General features: G+C 37.5%; 1 protein-coding gene across 1 annotated transcript in view; it reads right to left on the bottom strand.

Annotated features, from left to right (window-relative positions):
• The window catches only part of LOC150088107 (cyclin-A2-like), a 106708-nt gene that overhangs the window by 33416 nt on the left and 47999 nt on the right, over positions 1-25293 (bottom strand). The window contains exons 3-4 of the mRNA XM_090370023.1: positions 18159-18277; positions 2814-3037 (exon numbers count right to left, since the gene is read on the bottom strand). Coding sequence (XP_090226149.1) covers positions 2814-3037; positions 18159-18277 — 343 coding nt within the window. The remainder of the gene's footprint in view (positions 1-2813; positions 3038-18158; positions 18278-25293) is intronic.

The raw sequence follows: 25293 nt of genomic DNA, 5'->3' as shown, positions 1-25293 counted from the left end.
AATTTCAGTACAGAAATGTATTTTTTTTGCATTTTTCCCTTTTTTAATACATGACTGTTATAATAAGAATACCCAAAACAAAAAAATTCCAAAGTCTGGATTTTGGAAATTCCATTGTACTGCAAAATAAAAATCACCCTCATTCACGGAAAGAGCTAATAACATTTCTGCATGCAAAAGATGCCATTTTTGACAGGCACATTACAGTGAGTATTTTTTAACATAATTATCACATACACATATGCAGAACATAATGGCCACTACTTCCAACAATTTTTATAACGTACAAGTAATATCATGTGTTTCTTCCATGGTTGCATTTCTCTTCATACACAAATCTCATTAAGAATGTTGAAATCAAAATATTAATATGTAAACCTGTAATGCTAGAACATCAAATTTGATGCAAAATTCAGGTAAAATACAGTGTGAAGAGTGCAATACTTTTACACTTTTGCAATTTAGCATATAGTACAACTGCATAACAACTACTGACCAATACATAAACAAGTTCAATTAAATTAATCACTCTTAAACCATGTGAAATTAATAATGCTGAAACACCACATTACATACTTAGGTAACTACTACTGTTACCATATAAGAACAAAAAATAATTAACAAACCAATCAAAATAAATTAAATAATTAAACAGCTTTTGTTGTTTAATTATTTAACTTTTTCCATGGTGGGAGTACACTTTTGTTTACTCCCCCCCTTGGAAAGAGTCCCTCAGTCTTCCACACAGTTGATGATACTGCTGCCTCTGTTAAACAGTATTAGATCCCTGAAGACAAATGTAACTCTTGACTAAGAAATTAACTAAAACCAAAGAAAAAAAGGAAAGAACTAAAATAATAAGCAAATCATAGGCTTGATTTCTTCACAGCAGCATCCACTTCAATTAGCCCCCAAAAGTATTAAGAAAATTAAATTACCAAAGAACTAAACTACTAAAGAAAATTTTCTTTAGTTTAGTAACCTGATTTGGTAATTTTATTTTGCATATTTGCATTTGTTTTGGCTCTGTCAGGTCACCATTGATCAACTCAAAAAAAAAAAAAAAAAAAAAATTGTGGATTCCAGTTATTTGGGCCACCAGTTAATCGGGGTAGCTGTTTATTTGGGGCAAATCAAAAACAGAACCCAATCGAGAAAATAGCCGGGGTTTACTTCGCTTAATTGGGATAACATGCCGTTTAATCTGGGCAGGAGACCGCAGTACTGGAGATTACCCTATGATTGTCTCCAACCGTACCACGTGGTTCGGTCGAATTTCTGGAGGTCACAACCATAAAACAATTAGCAGTCACCTGTTTATTGGGCTTTTCTGTTAGTGCAATCTATCATAAACGAATAATAAACTCGATCTTATTGAATCTGTGATAATACTGACAGCTGGAATTCTGTGGGTTATTATGGTGAAATGTGTTTACAGTTCCATGGAATCTTCAATCATATAAAAAAATTAATTTTCAGAATCTTCTCTTCATTCCTATTTTTAAAGCTTCATAACTTGTTACTCTGTTCTCACTGGGCGTATTGTGTTTTGTACTTGCAATTTGTGTGTGCCATGTTCTTTGTTACCGATTTCTTATCTTTTCACTGTTTTAAATTTTAACCCCCACCCACAAATGTCAGTGAACAGAAATGTCAACTAGTTAGTATGTACATATTACAGTATATATTAATTATTCCAATTATCATGCATATTCTTCCTTTTTTTTTCACGTATCTTTTAATTTTTTAATTGGTAAGGAAATAAAGGGTAAATTTGTGCTTAATATATCTTTACTTTTATAGCCTGTAGATAATATTCCTCCTATTTTCGCTCATTAGAATCGCTGTTTAATAGAATTAAAATTAAATTCACAAACGTGATCATAATGACCGGCGCTTACTACACATTGTATAGTGAACGGTACTTTACTATGGTGACTCCATCGTAATGCGATTTGATTGTACAGGGAACCAATTTTAAAGCAGGAGTCCATTGTATTTTTAACATTTTTTTAAATGAAACTTCAGATAATTGGGGCAGCTGCTCAATCGGGCCAAAATGCACTAGTCCCGATGTGTCCCAAATAACCGAAATCGACTGTATTCGGATTTTTAAGTTAGTCTGAAGAGGCTTTGACACTGATGAACTAAACTTGTTCTTTTTGCAGATAAGTTAGAGTTCTGTTATAGATCATATAGGGGCACTAGGTGAATGCTTGGCTGCTTTTCAGCAGCTCAATAGGGAAATATGAGCTTTTGGGGAAGGGATAACAGGTGTTCCCCTGAAGAAATAATTCCTGTGATTCCCTTATAATTTCAAGTCTTACCTATTTTTTTGATTTTAATTAATTTGTTATTTGGGGATGTGCATTTCTCTTCGGGGATGGAATTCTACAGTCTTCTTGCATAACAGATGCAGTAGTATCCGTACTAACTTCGCAGAAGCCCAAGCAGCTTTTCCCATGGTGCTAGTAGTCTTTTGTTGTTTAATTAATTAACCAACTAAATTTTATTTATTTTAGTTGGTTTGTTACTTATTATTTCCCCCAACCTTAATGGTAAAGGTTAGGGGAAATACATACATATCCTAAATATGTAATGCACTATGGTTTCATCATTATTAATTTCACAAGGTTCGAGAGTGATTAATTTAACTATTTATTTACTGGTTAATCATACCATGAGTTTTCTTTTCCTACTTTCTTCAACTTGAAGTTAATTACCTGACCAATGCACACTATATTTTAAATATAAAAATACACATAAGACCTACATGTTAATTTATGACAGGAAGAAAATAAATAAATACTTACGCAGCAATATACATGCTTGCAGTCCCTACAAGCTGAAGTTTACCTCTTAAAACAGACATAGATGAAAGAAACCTGTCAATATACGATATGGCCAAATAGAGTGTTTCTGTTTGTAATTTATATTCCTCTGTTACTTCCACAAGCCAGTCAATCAGAATACTTCTCATGTTTAAGTTGATATCAGGTTGTTTCCGCATATAGAAAGGCTTCGGCCTGAATTTTTGCTAACCAAAATAAATAACTTTTAGAGAATTAATATAAAAACACAAAGAAAAATACTGATCAAAAAGAAAACAAATGTTTCTTGAAACTATAAACTAACAATCTGCATTCAAAAAAGTTAAACAAATAACTGAGTATGTTGGGTTAAATTTCACCACTGTTTGTAATTACTGATGCATATTATTTTCATCATCATGAAGCTTTTCTAATTGGCATGGCTAAAGGTTTTGTTATGATATCTTTCTTACATTTGGTAGTTCCTTTTAGTACAAATATCAGACAATAGGAATAATTCTCTGCCGACCCGGCTAGCCGAGAATTATTCCTATTTTTGTTGGGTTGCCTGCCTGGCAACCCAAAGGTCGTGGGTTCGAATCCCGCCTCGGGCTTGGATCAGAGTAAATGCAAAAGCTTTGGGAGGTGCATTATGGCCACAGAAGCCGATGCGCCAACAACTACCAAAAAAAAAAAATAAATAAATAAATAATGCTCTAATAGAAAGAAAAAATGTTTTCTGAAACCAAAATTCCAGGGTTGTGTTAGGGTTGTTAAATATACAAGAACAGCAAGTCTTAATTGCTTATATAGTAATGTTAGAAGTGTCATCAATAAAATGAGTGAATTCGAACTGCTGGTTAAAAGAAGTAACGCGGACATAATAAGGCTTACAGAGACGTGGAGCCACCAGGAAATTGGGGATGATGAGTTTCAGTACGGCTTGTATAATGTGTTTAGGAAAGATAGGGTAGATAGAAGGGGTGGTGGGGGTAATGCTTCTTATCAGAAGCAGCCTGAGTGCAACAATGGCTTTCCTGGATTCAGATGTTTCACATGCTAATATAGAATCTGTATGGTGTGAGATAGTTGGAAACCAAGGTATAATGCGAGTAGGAGTAATCTACAGACCAGGTGATTGTGAAGATTATGACGAAAGCCTCTATATGCAAATGGAATAGGCAAGTAAGCATCAATGTCTTGTTATGGGTGATTTCAATTTGCCTCTAATTGATTGGAGTAAATGGGAAGGAAACTCTACATTGGGAACAAAATTTTTAAATCAACTAAATGACTGTTATTTGTATAAACATGTCAGGGAAAGTACCAGAGAAAAGAATATCCTAGACCTCAATCATCATCACACATGAATCAGATGACATAACAGGGCTGACAGTAGAGGAACCAGTAGCGATCCCGGAATTCTACGGTGGATGATGATGAGAGAGAGATAGCAGTAGTAAAAGGCAAAGGAATGGATTTTAATTTCAGAAAAGGAAATTACAATGCCTTAAGGTGCTACATGGCTTCTATTACTGGGTAGATATCGCACAGAGAATGAATACAATTGAACTGTGGTACGCTTTTAAAAAACATTTAATCACAGATGCCTTGAACGCACATTTACCATTAAAAAAAACATACTCCACGAGGAGGGTTCCAAATTGGATGAATAGTGAAGTTGCCACATTACTTGAGCAGAAAAAGGTGGCATGGAAAGGTTACAGAGCAATAAAAAGTACTGAAGCTTATAACAGCTACAAGATGATCTATAACAGAGCCACAGAAAAGGTTCGACAGGCAAAGACAGTTTATGAGAAATCACTAGCAAACAGAGCAAAGAAGGGGGATAAGGAATTCTTCACATATATAAATGCCAAGAAGAGCAGGACAAACCAGATCAGACCTTTACGTAAAGGAAAGGAGATAGTATTTAATACACCAGCTTCCATTGCAGATGAACTCAACAGTTATTTTGCATAGATATTTACAAATGAAACCTTTTGTGGCAATGAGAAATTGTGGGAGTGACGTTGAAAAATATGTAATTAATGATATTGAAATTTCGCAAGATTATTTAATGAAAATAACTTTCGAGCCTACAGGCCAGTAAGGCTCCTGGAGTTGATGGAATATACCCTATAATCTTAAGGGAGGCGGCAAGTGAGTGCATTGAACCATTGAGGCTAATTATGCGAGCATCACTAGACTCCAGGGAGATTCCCTTGGATGGGAAAAGGGGCAACGTATCTCCCATACATAAGGGTGGCTCTAAGAGTGAGGTGGGAAATTATCGACCTGTCAGTCTGACTTCAGTGGTAGGGAAAATCATGGAGGCAATGATCAAGGGTGGAATTCAGGATCATTTGGATCGAATTGAAATTCTCAGGGATACTCAGCATGGTTTTGTAAAGGGAAAATCATATTTAACAAATCTGGTTCGCTATTTTGAAAGGGTCACTCACGAGCTGGATTTAGGGAATAATTTCAACATTGTTTATGTAGATTTCAGCAAAGCTTTTGACTCAGTCCCACATGACCGGTTGCTTTCTAAGCTGGAACAGGTTGGTAAAATCCTTAGATGGATAGCAGGATGGCTTCAGGGCAGGAGGCAGAGGGTTATGATAAATGGCTATTCCTCAGATTGGGTTGATGTAAGATGTGGGGTTCCCCAAAGATCAGTATTAGGACCACTGTTGTTTTTAATTTTCATAAACGATATTGATGAAGGGATAGAGGGCGTGATGTCTAAATTTGCAGATGATGTTAAAATTGGTAGAGTAGTTAATGATCACTGTCAAGCTGAGCTTCTTCAGAGAGACCTAGATAGACTTCAAGAATGGTCAGAAAAATGGCAGCTATACTTTAATCCAACAAAGTGTAAGGTATTACACCTGGGAAACAGTAATCCCAAAATAACTTATTCACTTGGTGGAGTTCAACTAAACCCAGTACTGGAGGAAAGGGACTTTGGTGTTACGATACGGTCAGACATGAAATTCTGAGCATCGTAAACGGGTTGCAAGGAAGGCCCATGGTTCTATCGATGATCTATCGAACTTTTGCAAGTAGAGATAGGGACGTGATAATCCTATTATATAAGGCTTTTGTTAGACTACACTTGGAATACTGTGTTCCAGTATGGAGACGGCACCTAAAGAAAGACATCGAGCTTCTTAAAAGGGTGCAAAGACGGGTAACTTGCCTGGTGAGATCAGCAAAAGGGCATCCTTATGAAGAAAGACTTCGCATATGTGGATTGCAGAGTTTGGAAACTAGACACCTTAGAGGAGATTTAATTGATGTGTTTAAGGCTCTGAGAGAGAGGCATCGGTAAAATGAATGAGGAAGAAATTTAAGATTATAAATGATGCTAGAACTACGGGACATAAATTCAAGTTATGGGGGAGGGAATGTTTAGATTGGACTGCAGGAAGTTTTATTTTAGCCAGCGAGTTATAAATTACTTGAATAAGTTGCCTACATAGGTGGTAAAGGCTGACAGTTTGGGGAAATTCAAAGGTCATCTGGATAGTACCTTCGGGTCAGGGAAATGCATAGGATGATAGGTTTAATTTCCTTTTCTTTTATTAATTATTATTTATTTTTTTTTTTATCATTGTTTTATTCGTTTTTTTTTTTTTTTTGTTTTATTTTGTTTTGGCTGGTGCAGCATAAGCCATAGGCTTTCTTGCACCATGCGGCCATTACTAATACTAATACTCTACCAATCTTTATATCATCTGCAAATCTAGACATCATGCCCTCTATCCCTTCATCAAAGTCATTTATGAAAATCAAAAACAGTGGTCCTAAGACAGTTCTTACATCAACCCAATCTGAGGAATAAAAATATATCACAACCCTCTGCCTCTTGCCCTGAAGCCATCCATCTAAGGATTTTCCCTGTGATTCCAACATGTTCCAGCTTATAAGATGACCACTCATGTGGGATTGAATCAAATACTTTGCTAAACAATGCTGAAATTATTCCACAAATCCAACTCTTGAGTGACCCTGTCAAAATAGCTAACCAGATTAGTTAAACATGATTTTTTCTTTACAAAACCATACTAAGTATCCTTCAGAATTCCATTTTGATACAACTGATTAAAATTAATATAAGATTGTCTTCTTTAACTCTTTTCAAGGTATAATTTAATTATTATAGAAATCCAATTTTACAAGTAAATAATTTCTGTATTCTCTTCCAACTTACAGAGATAGATATTATTTATAACCATAGGTGAACACAGATTTTAAGAAGAAAAAAAAAAGTATGTGATATACAGCAGCAATTAGAAGCATAAATATTTTACAGCTCACTTTGTTCAATTCATCAAATTTAATGTAGTGCAGTGTAAAGTACTTTATTTTTTTTATTTTATTTTATTTTTTTGAAAACATGACAAAATACAGTAATACCCCGAAGTTACGCGATAGGTGGGTCCGACGAAAATCGCGTAAGTCGAATTCGCGTAAGTCGGGGTACAACTTTGCATATAAATACATATAAATTTTGCTTAATTGGGACCAAGGACTAACAAAAAGACTAGTTTAGAAGAAAAATATTAATAAAATTGCAGTTCTTTATACATATTAATACAAAATATGTATTAAAAAAACAAATGACTTACGTAAAAAAGTTATTTCGATGTCGATGGCTTCATAAAATCTAACAAATTCGTCTGACGACACAGCACGTTCTTTTTTTCACGCAGAATTTCTTCGTTGCAAGCTAATAATTTTTTTATTCCTTGCTTTGTAGCTATAATGCGTTCTTCGTTGGAGTCTATGTTTTCTAAAATTTTTAAGCCCTTTACAATTGAGCCCTTTTCAATTTTCAACCTGTCAAGTTTGCAATTGTCATGTGCTTTTCGCCGTTGCTTCATTTAGGCCTGTAGCACGTGCAATATCACATGGTCTTTCATTTCGCTCAAAGCGTTTCACAATTTCATATTTTTTCTCTATCGACAGAGGTGGACTGGCCATAAGCCCTACCGGGGAAACCCCGGTGGGCCAGTGTGATTTTGGCCATAAACCATAGTATGAGGCCACTATAAATTTTCCCGGTTAAGAATTTTTGACCCAGTCCGCCTCTGTTTATCGATAATTGCTTTTCTTTTTCTCTCTGAATCTGCAGTGTCTTCACCAGGATGCTTCCTTTTCACACCTTTTAAGCATTTTACTCATTTTTAGGGAATAAAGCACAATTACAAAACGAGGAGGCACGCTTGATACGCATAAACAAAGCTGCGCGCGTGTAGCAACTGAATAAACAACACCATAAAGGCAGAGATACACTATTAACACCTCACATTTCTAGGGGTTACTACCATAAAACAATAAAAATCCAGTTGCGTTTCTGCTAGTGAACTCGATCTAATTGCAGTTGCGATTATACCGATAGCTGGAATTGTGTTGGTTTTTACGTTATTACGGTGAAATGTGTCATAAAAGCAGCAAAGTTGAATTTTGTTCATCTTTCGCTCTCATTCTCCGCCGTCGCACCGCATATCGATAACATATGAAAAACGACCTTGAAGATAGTGGGCGGCCAAACGAAAAAAATCAAGAACCGCGTAACTCCGAGTTCGCGTAAGTCGGGGTAGCGTAAGTCGGGGTATTACTGTAAATGAAAACCAGTGATATAATAATGAGCACTTCAACTCTCTCCTAATAGAAAAATGTATAGGTAACCAAACAGTCATTGGTACTATCATAAAGTTTAACTCCAATCACCTCAAGAACACAAAAATAGGGATCCTTAAACATTTCTTTCTTAGAACTTTATGGACAGTGTCCAGAAAGTTCATCTGACAAAGAACCAGAAAAAGCAAAAAAGAACACATTAACATTCTCTACATCCCCCAAATTAGTGAACAGATTAGAAAACATAGCCAAAAAATATGGTTGTACACCAGATATACAAAAACTAACACCATAAAAATATGGTAAACCCCCTTCCAACTTCATTCCTGACAAAGACCCTTTCCAATAAACATCCAGTGTATACTTTACAATGCAATGATTACCAAATATCATATACTGGACAGATTAGAGGGAAGTTATTCAAAAGAATTAAACAACATAAATATAATAAATAAATTTTCTGTTTATACTTTGGGATGACCAAACGGTCAGAGGAGTTCACAAATTAGATAGAATACAAGAAACAGCACCGTATTCAGTAGTCACGGGCTTGAACCGCGGTCACTCAAGGCACATGTACTTATGCACCCGTGCGCCTGACCACTAGGCTACGGCGGCCTATATGAAATATCCCACATACTAATAACAAAATCAGACCTTGCATTCCACAACTGGTGTGAGGATCACTTATGGAGATTTCAAGAACATATCACTGAAAGCATTAGCATTAGTTGAAGCATACGATGCAAGAAAGCAAACTTATAATACAGCATCAGCCAAAAAAAAAACAAAACCCTCCCATTTCACCCATCCTTTCACTCCAAATGCCTGTCTAGCTCAGCCTCAAATTTATTTAAGCTTTCAACTTCCACAAGAGATGGAAGTCTGTTCCAGCAGTCAACTACTAGCTGGCTAAAGACAAATTTCCACATACCTATTGTACAACTGTCTTTCCTCAATTTGAATCCATGCCCCCTCAGGTTCATAATCTGAGCATGAGGAAGAATCCCATCAGCATTGAGCTTGCTCAAACCATTCAAGATCTTATACACCTCATTCAGATCACCTCGCAGGTGCCAACTCTCCAGGCACTGAAATTTGCAGAACTTATGCCCTTCTTGGTAAGAGCACCCCTTTGTTCCCTTCACCAATCTTGCTGCTCTTCTTTGTACTCTGCTGACGGGAGTCTGCTGACGAGGCTACTAGTGACGGTCGTGTTCAAAGCCGCTAAGTGGATTTTTCTTATTTATTGATTTGAAATTGTTTTTCTAAAACTTTTGATTTAAATTTAGTAGTATAACATTATTTTGTGATTTTTTGATTAATTTGGTGTATTTATTCTTTACTCGGCCTTGTAAAAGTATCGGTAAGGGTTTCCACGTGTTCGTAACTACCGCTACCGTTAGTAACTTTCCCGCCATTGTGATACCGTACTAGATATACCGTAGGTTATATACCGTACTAGATAGCATTAGTTGAACTTCGTTAGCAGTTAAATTGTACGTTTAAATAAATACATATAACGACTTAGATTACAAACTTAATATAATTAATAACATAACATAATTAATTAATAAATTAATAGAATCATGACTCAGACCAGAGCAGCAAAGCAAAAGGCTCAAGCTAATGGAAGTGCTGTGGCTCAGAGCAGAACTGAGGGGGGCAGTTGTCCTCTGACTCACAGCCTTATAAAATGCACTGTTTGCTTGATGTTTGCAGAGCAATTGGGTACGGGACATGATACTGCCAAGGGGGATGTCTTTGTGTGTGCGCGATGCAAGGAGTGTATCGATATCAGGCAACAACTCGGCGTTCTTGTGGGCCTATATGAGAGCTTGAAGGACAGGGTGGATGCCCTCGAAGAAACTAAATTGAGGGGCCCATCAAGCTCTCAGCTGCCCACATCAACTCCAGAGCTTGCACTTGGGCATCGCGTGACACAGAGACAACCCCTAAGGCAGAATGCGCTGGTCCCGAAGGAACTAGTAGTTGTTGGTGACTATTGTCAGGGAAACGGGGAACATGCTTTGTAAAAAAGATAGGTGGAACAGGACCAGGGTATGTCTGCCAGGGGCAAAGGTTGATGACGTTGTAGAGCAAATATCATCTTTTAAGGGCACAAAAGGTGATATAGTTGTACACGTTGGCACTAATAATATTAAGAGTAGGAGACCGGCAGAATTACTTAACAAGTACAGGTCACTGTTGAACAAAAGCCGAGAATTAGGGTTGAATTTGAAAGTGTCTGCAATTCTGCCCAGACACGATAGGAGGGAGTATATGATGAGAGCCTTGTCGATCAATTCGGCCCTGGAAAGATTGTGCAAGGCTCAAGGGGTAGAATTTTTTTCAGCCTGGACTGTACTTGTTAACAGGAGAGATTGCTTCTACAGGGATGGGATACACTTAAATAGAAAGGGTGAAAGAATATTTGCTGATGGTATCGAGGCAGTGTTAGGTGGGTCGGAAAACTGCTAGCTTGGGGGGAGACAAAGACCAATAGATTGACAGTAGCCACTGGCAGAGGCGAAAGAGATTCTGGCACTGCTTCTATTAGAATGAGCAGAAGCCTGAAAAACAAGATGCATGGTATTTCAGAGACTGCTGGGAGCCATTGCGGTACAAGTAAACACATGGGTTGTGTTAGGGTAGCTAAGAATAGAAACAGGTGCAGGTATACTTGCGTGTACACCAATGCTAGGAGTTTAGTAAATAAATTTGATGAATTTCAGGTATTGCTCAAAACATCGAAGGCAGATATTGTTGGGATATCAGAGACGTGGTGTCACACAGATATAAGGGATGCAGAACTGCAATTTGGGGAGTACAACGTCTACAGAAAGGATAGACAGGATAGGAAGGGGGGTGGGGTTATGCTATTAGTTAAGAAACACATAAAAACCAAGGAAGTGAAGCCAGTCGACATCGCTGGACAGTGCAGTGTGGAGTCAGTTTGGTGTGACATAAACATTGGGAGATCAAAATTGAGAGTAGGAGTGTGCTATAGGCCTAATGACTCTGATGAGTATAATAAGGAACTGTACAGGGAAATAGAGTGGGCCAGTAAATCAGAGTGTCTTATAATGGGAGATTTTAATTTCCCAGATATTGACTGGAATTTGGGGGCTGGTTACTCACACACTAGCAGGGCTTTTGTGGATTTATTGGATGATTGTTTTCTACATCAGCATGTTCGGGAGGCAACTAGAGGGAGTAATACTCTTGATTTGATTATCAGCAGTGATTCTTCATGCCTTAAGAATCTGCAGATAAATGAACCACTAGGTGGCAGTGATCACAGTGTGCTGAAGTGGGATTTACTCAAAGAGGTAACTACCATTAAGGGTAAAGGGAAGGGTTATTGCTTCCGTAAAGGCGACTACGATGGACTGAGACAATATTTAAATTCTATACAGTGGGACCAACTGATGATGTTACCAACAGCAAATTCAAAATGGGAAGCATTCAAAGAACTTATCTTGGAAGCTACTAGGCTTTACATACCAACTAAGAAATATTGTACAAGGTTTAGGCCAAAATGGATGTCAGATGAACTAATGAGGCATATGGCAGAGAAGAAAAATGCATGGGATACATACAAATTAACACATGACACAGAAGCCTATGATAGATACAAGTTGATATGCAACCAAGTTACAAAGGAGGTTAGGCAGGCGAAGGCAGATTACGAGAAATCCTTGGCAAGGGATGCAAAGAAAAACAGCAAAGAGTTCTTTACTTATGTAAACTCTAGAAGGAAGGGGATGAATCAGATTGGTCCACTTGATATTGATGGGTCAAGTGTTGATGATCCTGCTCGGGTAGCCAACAAACTAAATTAATATTTTGCATCGACATTCACACATGAGGAGTTATTCAGCGAGGGGAATGCCAGAGGTGTATTCAACTCTAGCAGTAAGCTACAGAATCTTGAAATAACTGGGAGTAAAGTGGAGGAGAAACTGTTGAAGATAAACACAAGAAAGGCACCCGGGGTGGATGGGATCTATCGAGTTATATTAAAGGAGGCAGCAAAGGAAGTAAGCAAACCCTTAGCCATAATTATGAGAGCTTCCTTGGACTCAGGGGAGGTACCCATAGACTGGAAATGTGCAAATGTGACCCAATTCACAAAGGGGGATCAAAGGCTGACACAAGTAATTATAGACCTGTGAGCTTAACTTCTGTTCCAGGAAAATTAATGGAGGCACTGGTTAAAGAAGCACTGCAGGATCATTTAGACAAGACTTCAGTTAGAGCTCAGACACAGCATGGTTTTGTTAAGGGGAAGTCTTGCCTGACCAACTTGATTGGATACTATGATGCAGTCACAAAAGAACTGGATGCAGGGAATAACTTTGATATTATATACTTGGATCTTAGAAAGGCTTTTGATACTGTTGCACATGGAAGACTGCTACACAAATTGGAGCAGTGTGACATTGGAGGCAAATTGCTGCTATGGATAAAGGGGTGGTGAGGGGGAGAAGACAGAGAGTGGTAATCAATGGACACTGCTCATCGTGGACTGATGTTATTAGTGGAGTCCCTCAGGGCTCAGTGTTGGGTCCATTATTGTTTTCTTTATTTATAAATGATATTGATGATGGTATATCCGGCTTAATGTCCAAGTTTGCAGACGATACAAAGGTTAGCAGGGTTGTCAAGGACACTACGGACACTATGCTTCTGCAACAGGATCTGGAAAGGTTGAGCAGATGGACTGAGAGGTGGCAAATGAAGTTTAACATTGACAAATGTAAAGTACTACACATGGGAAACAGCAACCCCAGAGCAACGTATCAACTCTGTGGTACTACACTGACAGTGGTAGAGAATGAAAGGGACTTAGGGGTGGTTGTGCAGGCAGATATGAAGTTCTCTGAGCAGTGCAGACGAGCTGCAAGAGTAGCTCATGGAGTATTGTCAATGATATACAGGAATTTTTCCAGCAGGGATAAGGAGGTGATTATTCCATTGTATAAGGCGATGGTCAGGCCACACCTAGAGTACTGTATACAGGTCTGGAGGCCTCATTTCAAGAGGGATGTAGAGCTGCTGGAACGAGTACAGAGAAGGGCAACAAGATTAGTGAATGGAACAAAGGGGTGCTCTTACGAAGAAAGGCTTAAGTTTTGCAAATTACAGTGTCTGGAGACTAGGCACCAGCGAGGTGATCTGATAGAGGTGTATAAAGCCTTGAATGGTTTAAGCATGCTCAATGCTGATGGGATTCTTCCTCTAGCTCAGAAAAATCACCTGAGAGTGCATAAATTCAAATTGAGGAAAGACAGATGTAGGATAGATGTGCAGAAATTTGCCTTTAGCCAGCGGGTGGTTGGTTGGTGGAACAGACTTCCATCCCTTGTGGTGGAGGTTGATAGCCTAAATAAGTTTAAGGCTCAGCTGGACAGGTATTTTGAACGAACAGAGGGGTGAAGTGGAAGTGGGCTTTTTTTTTTTTTTTTTTGGCTGATGCTGCATAAGCTTGCTTTCTTGCATCAAATGCCTCTACTAATGCTAATACTCGTTCTAGCAACTCTACATCCTTCCTAAAATGAGTCCTCCAGACCTTGTACAACAGGATAATCACCTCCTTGTCCCTGCTAGCAAAATTCCTATATATCATTGACAAGACTCCATGATCTGCTCTGGCCACCCATCTGCACTGCTCAGAGAACTTCATATCTGACTGCACAATTACCCTCATGTCTTTTTCATTCTCCACTTCCCTGAGTGTAATACCACACAGTTGGTACATTTCTCTTGGGTTACTGCTACCCATATGCAGTATTTTGCATTTGTCAATGTTAAACTTCAGTTGCCATTTCTCAGCCCATTTGCCAACTTATCTAGATCCTGTTGCAGTAGCATACTGCTTTACTGTCATTTACAATCTGCCAACCTTTGTATCATCTGCAAACTTGGACATTAAGCCTGATATACCTTCATCAATATCATTGATAAATACACAAAACAACAATGGGCCGAGTACCAAACCCTGGGGAACTCCACTAATAACGTCAGTCCACAAAGAGAAGTGTCCATTGATTACCACTCTGTCATCTCTCACTCAATCATCCCTTTATCCATTGTAGCAACTTGCCCTTAATGCCATACCGCTCCAATTTATACAGCAGTCTTCCATGTTGAATAGTATCAAAAGCTTTTCTGAAATCCAAGTATATGATATCAAAATTACTTTTTGCATCCAGTTCCTTTGTAACCACATCATAGTATCCAATCAAATTGGTCAGACAAGACTTCCCTTTAACAAACCCATATTAGTTAAATGTTAGTTAACTATTACTGCAGTCTTGTCTAGATGATCCTGCAATGCTTCTTTAACCAGCAACTCCATTATTTTCCCCAGAACACAAGTTAAACTAACAGGTCTATAGTTACTAGTCACTCTTTGAACCCCCTTTGTGAATTGGGGATACATTTGCACACCTCCAGTCCATGAGGATCTCGACTGAGTCCAAGGAAGCTCTCATAATTATGGCTTAAGGGTTTACTTACTTCCTTTGCTGCCTCCTTTAATATAACTGGATAGATCCCATCCACCCTAGGTGCCTTCCTTATGTTTAACTTCAACAATTTCTCCTCAACTTTGTTATTATTTTCTCCTCTACTCAGTTATTACAAAATCATTTAGCCTCCCCATTAGAGTTTGATAAACTTCTGGCATTCCCCCTCCTCGTGTGTGAATGTAGATGCAAAATACTCACTCAGTTTATCAGCTACCTAAGCAGGATCAGCAATAGTCAACAGGTACAGGAAATGCACCTATACAAAAAATCCATTATCGGCATAACCAACAATATTAAGTGAAACAAAGATGCAGGTAGGCCAGTGGTTCTCAAACTTTTTTGGTTTGCAGCACACTGTAAAACAAATATTTTCTGGAGCACTTAGCATTCAAAATATATTAATATATTTTAAACTATGAATAAAAATAACTTAAACTATAGAAAACTATTACCTTGTTTTAGTAAATTAAGCATGGTCATGTGAGACATGAGCTTGATGTATTTTTGGCAACCTTTTCAAGGTCAGGACATATATGAGATAAACATACCCTCATTTCATCTTCAATGCACTGGAGTCATTCTCTTTTTTTTGTGTTTAATGTTAGTTAGTGGAGAAAATCCTAGGGTTTCGTCTCATTTTTAAAATATACTTTCATAATATTCATGGCACACATAGCCACCTCTTGGGGCACACCTTTTGAGAATCACTGAGATTCACAACCTCATGCATGTTTTCAAGAGCAGAGTATAAAAAAGATGAAAAACCAAAATACAAACCATAACAATTATACCTCAAAGAAAGAATCCTCCAAACATAATTTTGAATCCACGCACACAATAAGGCTGATCTGGGCAGGCATTTGGAACGAATGGAGGGATGAAATGAGAGGGATTTTTTTCTGTTTTTTTTTTTTTTTTTTTTTTTTTTTGGATGATGCTGCATAAACTTTCTTTCTTGCATCATATGCATCTACTAATGCTAATGCAGGTTAAATAAGAATGCAAGAAAAGAAATTGAACTACAGATGGCAGTATGAGCAGTGCATTAGCATCTCAGTTCACTACTAACCATATAATATACAGAAAATAAACTTTAATTAAAATGAGTAATAAAGAAAATAAGATTGTTGTGATGTTTTTTTGTTTCCATTTATAGTGATATTTCATGCAATTTGGACCTAGTGACACCAAGTGGGAATAGCTAAATTTCTATTAATTGGCATTTTTATAAATTTATATCTGATTGGTATGTTTTATAAATTGGCAATTCTAAATGATTTTTGGAACACATTCCTTTTGAAACACCCTATCTTGATTTATTTCCTTCTCCCTCCCCCTTCTTTTATATTTCAATTGTTATTAAAAGCCATCCAAAATTAAATAAAGCAAATCTTAAAAGATCATAGTATCAGCATACTATGAACTTATGTAATTGCCGTTTGTTTAATTTATTACATTACAGGCTATAAAATAAGTGCTGCATTTCTTCTGTCATGATCACAAAGTATTAAAAAAGTTTGAATAAATATTATACATCATGAGGCAAATGCAGTGAAATGAAACAGTTAATTTTTATGTGTTATTAGTTAATCAGTAACTGATTGGTAACAAGGTGATTGGTTATTTACTTTTCATTTCTATTGATCACAAAAAGAAAATAATTATTCAATTAATTTAAGAAATCAAACATGCCTGAAATGTAATACACTACATACATTACCTAACTTGTTTTCATAATGTAAGTATTAAGAATTTTTTTCCTCTAATTTTTTTTTTTTTTTTTTCCAATTGGAAATAAATATTTGGCAAAAATTATTTTATTGTATAATTATAAATTAATACTACCTACTTACACAGACACAGTATACTTATACTCATATTCACACATGAGTGACATCTTCTTTCAAGACAGAGGATTCAAAGACAAGTAACCCTATCATGGTGTGCACCCCCACCAAAAAAAGTACTGTAAATTGTTTGGATTGGACTGTAAATACATGTTCTAAACAGGCAGTGCTTATATCAGATGGTGGGTTTCAAGATAGTGATTCAAAATACTAATACTCCCCTGCAGTATACCCTCATAAGACCTACAGATTTTTTACAATCCACACTAAACAGATTGCACTTAGAATTCCAGTGGCAGCAAGAATGGCTGTTCCAAATTTAAGCACTCCACTGAATGAGATTGGACTGTAAACACGAGTTCTAAACAGGTGGCACTTCTACTGAATGGCAGCCATCTTGTTTAAAGATGGCAGATAAAAAAAAAAAACTAACTTGGTTAAATTTCAGGAAACATGAACTGTAGCAAAGAATTTCTGCATTTTAAAATCAAAACAGTTTAACACAAATAATCCAAACTGTTTTCTTTCTGACATGACTGAAGACACTCATGATCTATATTACTATGAGAAAAGAAATTAAATATTCTGGCACATTTCAAAATTCCATCCACTTCACAAATAAGCTAACTTATTTGTGGAGTGCATCAACACTATCTTCTAACTTATTTTGAATCAACGCTATCTTCTAATGCAATAGCAGTAATAGTTGAAATATCTATCTCAAGAGTTGCAAATTGATTTTTAACTTCATTTGAATTAGCTTTTTCACTTTAAAACAAAACAAAACAAAAAAAAAAAAACAGCACCTTATGTTTCACATACTTAATAATTTATTTATTTAACTCTTTAGTGGGGGCTCAAGTTGCATACAGCCAATCTCCTCCTCCAATAAATTTAAATATTCAAAAATCCATTAGAATTACATTAATGTTAATTTTAATATATATATCCCATTAATCTTTAATTTCAATCTACATCACTGATTACTTTTTAAATGGAAAAATGTAGCTAACATCTGTTTTTAAAAAACATGCATCACCACCATCCTCTGTATAATTTTTTCTGTATAGTTCAGATTTATACTTTGATTTTGCTCAATATATCACTGTGCTTTGGAAGTGAGGCATTAAGGAAATCAATTTCAAACTTTTCTTCCTACTCCAAAATATAGTCTGCTGCATGCATTACAGTAATATACTTGCTCATGTGACTTTTTCTTTTTCTGCACTAAATGGTTAATAAAAAAATAGAATTTGTACCATGATCAGAATAATTATCTATAAAAACAATTTAACTGGACATGAAACATATACCTCAGCTTCTCTAAGATAGCAATAGACATCCTGAAGATATTCTACATTTTCTAGATCTCTTTCATAACACAATTCTGCAGAATTATCTTCTTTTGACACATCCAATACCATAGGAGAATCTGCAAAAAATAAAAATATTTTTTCTCTTATCCTATGCACAAACACACACTACCTCATAATTCCTTGGTACTTAGTGTAAGAATGAAGTCTTAAAATCAGTTATCGTTAATGCTTGTAATATGCTTCGAAACAATGGTCTGCACAACTTTTATTACAGGTGAGCTCTAAACAGATGGCACTTATACTGAATGAGCTCTAAACAGATGGCACTTATACTGAATGAGCTCTAAACAGATGGCACTTATACTGAATGGCAGCCATCTTGTTAAACAAGATGGCTGCCATTCAATGCTTCAAAGGTGGCAAATACTAAATACCATTCTGTTTAAGCTCTTGAGCACAACACGGCAGTGCAGTGTTAATTCATGGATGTTACTGCTATGCACATTATACCACTATGCCATAAAAAAATATTGCTTAAAATAAGAATTGTAATTTGGGGAGTACCATGTGTACAGACAGGACAAAAAGGGAAGAGGGGTTATGCTGTTAGTTAAGAAACACAAAATTAAGGAAGTGCATCCAATTGATATTGGTGGACAATGCAATGCTGAATCTGTTTGGTATGACATAAGCACTGGGAAAGTATAATGAGTATAATGAACAATTGTGCAGAGAAATAGAGTGGGCCAGTAAATCAGAATGTCTTATAATGGGGGATTTTGACTTTCCAGATATTGACTGGAACTTGTGGATTGGTCACTCGAACACTAGCAAGATTTTTGTGGATTTATTGGAGGACTGTTTTCTACAGCATCATGTTGGAGAGGCAACCAGAGGGAGTAATACTCTTGATCTGATTATCAGCAGTGATTATTCATGCATTAAGAATTTGCAGATAAAGGAACCACTGGGTGACAGTGATCACAATGTACTGATGTGAGCATTACTTAAAGATGTAACTACCACATCAAGGCTAAAGGGAAGGGCTATTGCTTTCATAAAGGTGACTACAGGGATCTCAGACAGTTTTTAAATTCTGTACAGTGGGATGATCAACTGATGATGTTACCAATGTTGAATTCTAAATGGGAAGCCTTCAGGGACTTAATTTTGGAGGCTACTAACCTTTTCATTCCAACTAAGAAATACTGTTCAGGGTTTAGGCCTAAATGGATGTCAGATGAACTAATGAGGCTCGTGGCAGAGAACAAAAATGAATGGGATGCATATAAAGTATCAGGTAACACAGAAGCCTATGGCAGATATAAACTAGTCTGTAATCAAGTCACAAAGGAGGTTAGGCAGGCGAAGGCAGATTACGAGAAATCCATGGCAAAGGATACAAAAAAAAAAAAACAGCACAGAGTTCTTTACTTATGTAAACTCTAGAAGGAAAGGGATGAATCAGATTGGACCACTTAACATAGATGGGTTGACTATTGATGATCATGCTCAGGTAGCTGATAAACTGAATGAGTATTTTGCATCAACATTGACACATGGAGTTATTCAATGAGGGGAGTGCCAGAAGTTCAAACTCTAACAGGGAGCTAAGTGATTTTGTAATAACTGAGAGCAAAGTGGAGGAGAAATTGTTGAAGTTAAACATAAAAAAGGCACCTGGGGTGGACGGGATCTATCCATTTATATTAAAGGAGGCAGCAAGGGAAGTAAGCAACCCCTTGGCCATAATTATGAGAGCTTCCTTGGACTCAGGGATGATACATTTGCACACCTATAGACCTGTTAGTTTAACTTGTGTTCTGGGGAAAAATAATGGAATCACTGGTTAAAGAAGCATTGCAAGATCATCTAGACAAGATTGCAGTAATAGTTAAGACACAGCATGGGTTTGTTAAAGGGAGGTCTTGTCTGACCAATTTGATTGGATACTATGATGTGGTCACAAAGGAACTGAATGCCAAAAATAATTTTGATATCATATTCTTGGATTTCAGGAAAGCCTTTGATACTGTTATACATGGAAGATTGCTGTACAAATTGGAGACGTATGGCATTAAGGGTAAGTTGCTACAATGAATAAATGGATGGTTGAGTGGGAGACGACAGATTGGTAATCAATGGACACTGCTCTTCATGGACAAATATTATTAGAGGAGTTCCCCACGGTTCGGTGTTGGGCTGATTGTTGTTTTGTATATTTATCAAGGTATATCAGGTTTAATTTCCAAGTTTGCAGATGATACAAAGGTTGGCACGTGAAATCTTAACTAGTTCCAGGAAGCAAATGAACAAAAAGAACAATTAAGCAAATTTCAATTTCCTTATCTATATCTACATCCATGCATCATGAATAGTCTAACACTAATGGAACATACTTAACTGAAAAAAGATCAAAGCCTCCAAAAAAAAAAAAAAAAACTAAAACTTTCTAATACAGTTCACAAATATGTGGTCTCTGTTCAAATCTCAATGATAACCATTTCCAACAATCTGCTAAGCCTCTCATTTACTGACAGAATTTAATTCTCAGTTGCTTCAGCTGCCACTACTCATTTGTCCTCACTATTTCCTCTGATATTCCTTGACACCATTAAAGTGTGTCAAAGAATATCAGATTGGGTACATACACAACCATTTATGTGTGTCCACTCTGATACCCATTTTCCAAAACTTCCTAATCTGAAATCTTTCTGATTTCAAATTAGGAAGGGTTAAAACCTCCTCTAGCTTAGTCTCTTTATCCCACTATGCAAAAATTAATTTGTTGCCTCTTGCAGTCTCAACTCCACAAATCACTTAGCACTTTACGATGGATAAACACCACTGCACAACATGCCACATCAAAGAAGATAAAGATCTCGCCCCTCTCCAAAGCCTGGTGGAATCCAGAAATACACATGGCTTTTCTATTAAAACAGCAGCTGCACCAGATTTGGAAAAGTACTCAACAGGTTTCTGACTGTAAATCTTATTCAAGAGCATGAGCACAATTTAACAGGGAGAAATCAACGACAATAACAGCACACCTGGGGACCCAACTTCAAAAAAGGGAAATATCCCATATTATTTCAGATATCCCATATCTTCCCTAGTCAGCTGAACCCAGCTCAAATGTCTACATCATATCACCAAATTCAATACACCCACAGGACAGCCAAACCCTCTTTTAGGTCCCAACCATGAATCACAACAAAACATCCTACATTCCATCACCATCTCTACACACCAACTGATAGCAGCAATAAATTCACTTCCAGTGATTGCAACTGTGGGGGCCGACAAAGTGCCACAATTCACGATAAAATGCCTCAACCCCCTCATCCTCCAACAGCTCAGGTCCATCTTCAAAGGAATTATGACCACAAGAATCTTTCCTAAAGCTTTGAACAGCTACCTTATCAGACCACATCCAACAGTTCGAAACCACACTCTACTTAAGCACTTCCGGCCGACATCTAATCCCAACAAAACTAAAAATCCTGGAAAAAATTATGCTGTCCATCTTAATGAATCACATCCTTGGAGATAAACTGCCACAGATCCACTATGCCATCAGAAACCGGTCCACAGTAACAAACCTCCTTGCAACCACAAGTACTATATGTCTGCTTTTGAATGGCACAAGGAACTCAATATAACATACCTGATATTGAAGCTGCCTCTGATGCCATATGTCAGCACTACTTGGCTTACTTGAAGCCCACTATCTAATGCAAGGTAATATCCTCTGGTTCATAGCATGACAGGGTATTACAGATTGATGCCCATAGACAATTGCACAAGAATGCGATCTCTGCTGGTGTTCTACAAGGAGTCTTATCTGGCTTGTTATTTACAGCCATCATCGCACCTTTTGTCGGTAACATTGAGAAAATCATCATGTATGCAGACGATATAAAAATCCTAAATCCTATTGCTTCCAACAATCACCTTGAGGCTACAGCATGTATCAATAATAGTCACATCAACGTTGCCTCTTACCTAAAAAATATCAATCCTCCTAAATCCTAGATATAAAAATCCTAAATCCTATTGCTTCCAACAATCACCTTGAGGCTACAGCATGTATCAATAATAGTCGCATCAACGTTGCCTCTTACCTAAAAAATATCAATCCTCCTAAAACAAAACCTTTAAACCAACCCCTACAGTAATAGTCCCAGCACTCAATGGAATTCTGATATTTGCCACTCCTACCACACAGATTTAGGAATAGTATTTGACCCAAAACTTCAGTTTTTTTTTTTTTTTTTTTTTAATGAAAACCCCAAACACAAAAGGTATCAAAACCTATAGTACTTAGTACTGTGCATGGGTTGAAGAAGTATGGGGGGGGGGGGGGGCGGAAACTTTGCTCTAGAGACTAAACATGGGTTTCACCACTTCAAGCCTCCAATAAGCAAAGTGGTGGTATTTCACCAGTTGATGAAAGTCATCTACCACCTAAAGAAAGTCATCATGCTCATGTAGACAAGCTCACGTCCAGAGCAGACTCTCTTCAATGAGGAACTAAACAACAATTAATCTATGTTAAGGACCCTCATTTAATTAAGAAATTCATTAGAAGAGTAATTTATTCTCCACTCCTTTATGCTTCTGAAGTATGGGCATCAGCGGCTACTACAACCAATCCTTGCTGCAGAATTCTGGCTCCTTAAATGGGCTAACCGAAAAGCTTGTCTCCCACTGCAGGACAGGACTAACCTTAGCTACTTCTCTGGGGATACAGCAATTACCTGATATTATTGGAGTACAGCAACTGGTAGCCACAGTTAAGATGGTCACAGATCAAATCTCAACTCAATCCATTTGGGATTAGTGTTACTGGCACATAACCAAGCCAGAACTTCAGTCAACCCTAATGCTCTGGGCGAAGCATCAGAGACTTCATATCTCGGATGACTTCCTCCCAAATCAAATGCTAATGGAAGCACAGCACCTCGATGCCGACTTGAATAAGTTCTGCACCAATAAAACCTATGGGAAAAAGGTCTTAAGCAGCTCACACGAATCACAGAACAAGTTCATGCTCCTCTTCACACCATCTGCCAGGCTCTCCTATGCTATAACAAAACTCATTTGCAATGTTTGGGGGCAAGTCTCACCATACCCACACATCTTTAGACATGAGTGCATCAATGCACCTCTACAGAGAAGGTATGAGTGCCATTCCTGTATATTATTGTAAATTTATACCTTATGTGATGCTGCATGCAAATAGTTAACACTGCATTATGTAAGGAATCATGATAACATCAAAATATTTCTCAACTAAATGCCTAAGTGTATGAAAGTTGGTTTATGCATGGGGTACTGCACTTAAATCATTTCTACTACCAAGATAGTATGAATTCATTATTTAATTATATCAGTTGCAACTTTACTTATTCATCTATATTGTATTCATCTAGTTGCAATAAACTCTCACTCTCTCTCTCTCTCTCTCTCTCTCTCTCTCTCTCTCTCTCTCTCTCTCTCTCTCTCTCTCTCAATTGAGAACTAAAATTCAATGGAAACCTTCCAGCTGATCAATGAAAAGGTTGGGTGAAACTGAAGCATTTGCTCTTGACATTTCAGACTTTTGATCCTGTCTAGCATAATAAAGGCCTTCTAAATAATCTTCCATCTCATGGTTTGCCAACTGTTTTTTGTAATTGGGCATCCAGTTTTCTCTCTCATCACTCACTGCTTGTTTGTTTGTTTGTTTTGTTTGTTTGGGTTTTTTAGCGCATCAGCAACAACGGCTATAATGCGCCAAGACTAGGTAATATTTAAAAAAAATTTTAAACTCTCGGTGACCTAATTAGTAAGGCCACCGTGTCCAGATATATAATAACAAAGATATAAGAAATAAATCAATAGAGACGTAACAATAACATGAATTAAATACAATTAAAAACTTTTATTGATTTAAAATAGCTAAAAACAGCAGACACGTTGTCATTGTCGGATAAAATCTGACCGAGTGTATAAGGCTCAGTCAGATGATTAAAAGCGGTAAAACGGGTGCTGCTAAAATCTGGACAGTCAATTAAAAGGTGTCTGATCGTTAAAATTGTGCCACAGGACACACACATAGGAGGGTCATCAGCCCTCAGCAAAAACGAATGAGTTAAATGACTGTGTCCTATGCGGGTCCGGGCAAGAACAACTTCCTCCTTACGATTCCTGCGCAGACTAGACTGCCACGGCTCAATTACAGGCTTTATACAATATAGTTTATTTCCAGTCTGTCTATTCCATGAGTCCTGCCATTGGGAGTGTATGTTTTGGTGTATTATTTGCCTGTAGTCTGTATAGGGGACTGACAGGCAGCGGTTATTATTGGGAATTGCTGATTTGGCTGCGGCATCAGCCAAATCATTTCCCCTAATCCCAATGTGGCTGGGAATCCAGCAGAAGCGGATGTCATATTCGCGTTCATGGAGAACGTGAATCTTCTGCTGAATGCTAGACAGAACTGGATGAGGATTATACCTCACAGATATTAAAGCCTGTAACACACTGAGAGAGTCGGAATATAAAATGAACCGTTGGTACTGGCATTCACTAATGTGATCCAAGGCTAACTCTATAGCATGCAGCTCTGCAGTAAATATACTGCATTCAGAGGGAATCTGCTCCGATGTAGTGCTGTCTGTAAAGACAGCAGCAGATCCCAAGTATGATTCCGACTTCGAACCGTCTGTGTAGACTGGCACGAAGTCAGAATGTTCAGCTCGGTGTGCTGAATGAAGCTGCAGGTAGACACATGATGGAGTGTCCGACTTTGCCCAGTTTCTAAGTGACAAGTCGCATGCCGGGACACGAGCATGCCAGGGTGGAAAGGGTTGCTTTGATGTTTGGGCAACCTTGTCTACCTTGATATTAAGTTCATTGAGTAGCCCTTGGAGACGAATACCAAAAGGACGATTGGCAGTCTTACGGGTATTGTACAAGTTTTCCCATCGTGGCTCAAAAACGAAGGGCCACGTAGGATGGTCTGGCAGGGATTTCAGTTTTAAAGCGTACTTTAAAGACAACTGCTTACGTCGAAGCGATAATGGCGGTTCGTTTGCTTCGACGTATAAGCTCTGGACAGGAGATGTGCAATATGCTCCAGTAGCAA

Source organism: Mastigoproctus giganteus, chromosome 3, assembly GCF_048544385.1.
Source record: "Mastigoproctus giganteus isolate SK-2022 chromosome 3, ASM4854438v1, whole genome shotgun sequence".
In the NCBI taxonomy this organism is placed as follows: domain Eukaryota; kingdom Metazoa; phylum Arthropoda; class Arachnida; order Uropygi; family Thelyphonidae; genus Mastigoproctus; species Mastigoproctus giganteus.
The sequence above is the reverse complement of the archived record's forward strand: the minus strand, read 5'-3'. Positions and strand labels throughout refer to the sequence as shown.